Raw genomic sequence first — 5,000 nt, 5'->3', positions numbered from 1 at the left:
GTGTATTTTTATTCCCAAAACTGGTTCTACAGAAACCTGAAGCCTAACAATCGGAATGTAGGTTAATCGCAAAAAATATGTAACGATTGAAATACAATAGTCTCCGTTTGAAATAAATAAATAAAATAAGAAAATAAATAAATAAACTTGCTTTATTATGCATCTGATTAGATTCATATTTTGCAAAGTTTAACGTGTCCATGCTGGTCGATTTTTATCCTTAAGAACTCCTGTTGCTCTCTCTGTCAGTCACAATAAGTTGATGCAGTTGAAAAATCTTGCTAATCTCTTAAGGTCTGGTTCACGATTTTCAACATATTCACGAGCGTACAAATCGTACATCAGCATTTTCCTGTACGCTTTTGTTAAGGGGTGGGGACGGGGTATCTAAAAAAATGTTTTGTACACTTGTGAAAATGTTGAAAAATGTGCACTAACTTTAAAGCGATCTTTACTCATTCAATTCTTTGCCAAAAATCGGGATAGCCTTCAGTCAATGCTAAATCTTACCCTGGATTTCTCACTCATGGTTGGACAGTGTACCAGATTTCTTGATACAGAGGGTAGTTCTATTATTCTATTATTGTTCTTGTTGTTGTTGTTATTATTATCAGTAGTAGTAGCAGTAGTGATAGTAGTATTGTTATTATTATTGTTTTGTTGCTGTTGTTATTGTTATCATTATTATTATCATTATTATTGTTGTTATTATTATTATTATTATTATTATTATTATTATTATTATTATTATTATTATTATTATTATTATTATTATTATTACATATTATTATTATTATTATTATTATTATTATTATTAGTAGTAGTAGTAGTAGTAGTAGTAGTAGTAGTATTCCATTGCAGGCTTTTTAATCGCGGAATAAAGCGGGGAAATAGAGAAAATGGAAGAGGAATTGCGGTCTGAAACTTTCCTCCAGATTACAGTACCTGGCCTGCTCACGTGGCCGCTCGATAATGCAGCTTTTCTCGTTGTTTGTGTGTATTTCGCACAGAGATAGCTTATCAGATGAGTCACCGGTTAGAGAGGCTGTTTGATCCTGATAGCGACTGTTAAATGTTAGTAGTATCTGTGGAATTTATTGTTGTTTTGTTGTGTCGCCTCCCGCAGTTGGTGACCCACATGGTGTATTCAGATTGCATTGGTTCATCATTCTACTGGTCATTTGCAGGGCAAGTAATTATACTTAAAATATACCAAGTTTTTACTATTAATACAGATACAAAGTATGGGTATATTAAATGCACAAAAAATATACAAAAACAAAAATATGGCAATACCAACGGTTCAATCCGCGAGTTAGACACAAACCGTTACACATGATCTCCGATAAACAGCCAGTCTTTCGTTTAAATCATTAGATAAATCTTTCTAATTAGTACTCTCGGTCAGTCGGTATGCACCTCGTCGCAAAACCGAAGCATGTGACAGCTGAAATGACTGGCGTGAATATAGGGTGGTCAGTAGTACCGGTCACTGGTGGTAGATGGCGTCCCTGGAACTTGCTGGCGAGTGTTGGCAAGCATCGCTGCCAACGAGGGCGGGCAGGGAACGCATATATTCTGCCCGTGGGAATTTGTAAACTGGAGAGGATGTTGAGGCATATGATTGGGGAAAGGGGAAAGAGGGAAGTGAAATTTCAGGGGAATTTATTCAGCTTCGTCTCAGGTCGACAGATGAAAGAATCCGTCTATTGGAGTCTTTTTTTTTTTTTTTTTTTTTTTTTTTTTTACCCCGTTTTCCTCCTTGCCTTTCGCTCCTTTTCTCCCCTCCCTTTCCCCCGGCTCCCCCAATCCCTTCTCTACCCGTTAATATGCTGAACTGATGGTGAGTGTGTGTGACGCCATTGTTATCTTTGCATGTCATCCTTGCAACATATATGATAGTGGAGTGATTATTGTCCAGTATTTCTTTAACACTTTATATATATATATATATATATATATATATATATATATATATATATATATATATATATATATATATATATATATATATATATATATATATATTTATGTGTGTGTGCGCGCGCGCGTGTGTCCCGTCCGTGTGTGCGTGATGACAAATATATGCTTAATTTGGAGGAAATTATTATCATTATATATATATATGTGTGTGTGTGTGTATATATATTGTAGCGAGCCTGATGATTTTTTTCCTTTTTCCTTTTGCTTTCTTTCACAAGAGTACTTTATTTACCATTATTTTGTGTCACCTCATTTCTGGAAGCACTTGACACTCATACCGAGAGTGCTTGGGAGTAACACAAATGACCTGTTTTCTGTGGGTGAGAGTGCTTATCTGTGACCTTGGACAGTGCGAGTCGACTTAAATATATCTCGCTTGGCCCCCAAGGAACACGCTCTGTTGAAGATCTTAATTGGTTTTCATGGACACATGAAACTTCCTTGCTATATATGTATGCAGCATTGTTTTATTATTTACATAACGCATGTGTTTTTCATATGTAAGGGATTAAGATATACTCCCTTATCTTCAGGAATTTTGTATAATCGAATATAATCCTCCGCGAACTTTTAAATATCATTGAAAAGTAAAAAAAGAAGATAAATCGTTAACGCAATGCCAGATTAATCGAGATTACACACTACCCGTGACACCTGATCTATCAACATTCACCCTCACACCCTCTTTCCTTTCCATGTCGTATTCTGACCCATTTCCTCTCTTTTTTGCAGGACAAAGTGATGACCACCATGATGGTCGGAGGCGGTGGCTTCGGAGGTGGTGGTGGCTTGGGGGTCGGCCGAAGGGGCCTGTCGCCTCCGTCGGGAGCCAGCAACCACACCCAAAGACATTCTTCACCACAGCCGCCCTTGTCGCCAGCGTCCAGCGACTCACCTACTTCCCCAGTCAGGTGTGTGTGTATGTGTGTGTGTGTGTGTGTGTGTGTGTGTGTGTGTGTGTGTGTGTGTGTGTGTGTGTGTGTGTGTGTGTGTGTGTGTGTGTGTGTGTGTGTGTGTGTGGTGTGTGTGCGTGCGGGCGTGCGGGTGTGTGTGTGTGTGTGTGTGTGTGTGTGTGTGTTTGTATGAGTGTGTGTGTGTATGGTGCGTGTGCGTGTGTGTGTGCGTGTGTGTGTGCGTGTGTGTGTGTGTGTGTGTGTGTGTGTGTGTGTGTGTGTGTGTGTGTGTGTGAGTGTGTATGTGTGTGTGTGTGTGTGTGTGTGTGTGTGTGTGTGTGTGTGTGTGTGTGAGAGTGTGTGTGTGCGTGTGTGTGTGTGTGTGTGTGTGTGTGTGTGTGTGTGTGTGTGTGTGTGTGTGTGTCTATGTGTCTGTGTGTGTGTGTGTGTGAGACTGTGTGACTGTCTGTGTATGTGTGTGATTGTGCATGTGTGTGTGCTTTTTTCTTTTTTTGTTCCCCATAATAATCTTTATATCTGTATAAATGTGACAGCTGGTATATTTGTATATATGTATATTTGTTGATAGAGAAATAATCCAGTATGGAAAACAAAGTGAGATTATATATACTCATTCAAATTAATCTGTGATGCAAAGGTTTTAAAATTGGTTATTTGTATATGCAACCTGAATCTTAAGTTGAAATTAACTTATGTACTATTGATGTCTGATATCCACTTCTGTTCCTTATTACAGATTTATAATTATGTCATCTTATTTTCAGCCCTGGACGTCATGGAAATAAAGCATGTGGTGTTTGTGGTGATGTGGCGAAGTCCATGCACTTTGGAGGACTGTCATGTGATTCTTGCAAGGCCTTCTTCCGGAGATCAGTGCAGAACAATGCATATAAGGGATTCACATGTCCCTATGAAAAGAAATGTGTGATTGCTGTGTCTTCAAGAAAAGCATGTCAGTACTGCAGGTAAGAAACTATATATCTATCTATCCGTCTCTCTCTCCAACACCCCCTTTCATTCTCTATTTATCTAACCCTTTCTCTCCCTCATTCTCCTTTACTCTTCTTGTCCATTGACCTTTTCACTTCTCCTTTTTCGCAGTGTCTCCTTCCTTCCTGTTTTCCCACTCTCTCTCTCTGTCATGCATTTATCATTTGAGCTTTAATACTTGATTTCTATATGATATGCTCTAAGTAATAGAAAAAGAGTATGTGACAATATCAGTTTGTAGAGACAAAATGTGCCAAATCAAATAATGCTCTTAATTTTATAAATGCTTATTTGCAATCATATATACATGACTAAAAAGACATAAGTCAGGGATGGCTAACATTTTGTAATGTTCCTCTTAGTTCAGATACACCATACAACTCTTGAATCTCCATTCAGTGCTTGCAAAAATATAGTTATTTTTGGCAGTTTACATGGTTTGTAGTTGTAGTATAAAACATGATAAACATTACTTAGCTTTATGAGACTTTATGGTCTTGATTTTGAAAAGCTTTTAATATATAGGGTTCTATTGGTTTCTAAGAGGAAGAGTTTTATCAAACAGTTGACAGGAATGAATGCAAACCAAAAGGCTTGTTTAATAAGTTTCTATGATTGCTTTTGAAAATGTAAAACAGATTTATCTGAAAAGTGAAGTTTTGCACAGTATAGCTAAAAATAATTCTGAGTTTTGTATTTATCCTCATTTCACTCTCTTTTAAGGTGAAACCTATTTATATTCCTGTTATGTTTATTTTTCTACAGTTTTTTTTTTTTTTTTTTTTTGATAAAGCTGTTTGCTTGAGCAGATTTACTTTTTTATTATTATCATGTAGATGGAATGCCCACCCATAGCACTGTGTTGGCCATCCCAGCAGTAGACATAGATTTGGTATAAGTGTGTAATTATGTCAAAAGATAATGACTTTAACTTTGCCTTATGTCAGTGTGATATATATATATATATATATATATATATATATATATATATATATATATATATATATATATATATATATATATATATGTATGTGTGTGTGTATGTATGTATGTATTGATATATAAATACATATCAAGGCAATCTATGTGATTATGACTTTTCTTTTCAGATTC

The 5,000-nt window shown here is 36.5% G+C and overlaps 1 protein-coding gene across 1 annotated transcript in view; it reads left to right on the top strand.

Moving 5' to 3' along the window:
- LOC113822952 (uncharacterized) overlaps window positions 1-5,000 on the top strand; it is a 70,072-nt gene that overhangs the window by 61,644 nt on the left and 3,428 nt on the right. The window contains exons 2-4 of the mRNA XM_070116718.1: window positions 2,716-2,894; window positions 3,662-3,862; window positions 4,997-5,000. The exon at window positions 4,997-5,000 is cut by the window's right edge and continues 3,428 nt beyond it. Of these exons, the coding sequence (XP_069972819.1) occupies window positions 2,725-2,894; window positions 3,662-3,862; window positions 4,997-5,000 (375 nt within the window). The 5' untranslated portion in view covers window positions 2,716-2,724. The remainder of the gene's footprint in view (window positions 1-2,715; window positions 2,895-3,661; window positions 3,863-4,996) is intronic.

Source organism: Penaeus vannamei, chromosome 39 (assembly GCF_042767895.1).
Source record: "Penaeus vannamei isolate JL-2024 chromosome 39, ASM4276789v1, whole genome shotgun sequence".
Taxonomy (NCBI): Eukaryota; Metazoa; Arthropoda; class Malacostraca; order Decapoda; family Penaeidae; genus Penaeus; species Penaeus vannamei.
This window is presented reverse-complemented; position numbering and strand designations above follow the sequence as displayed.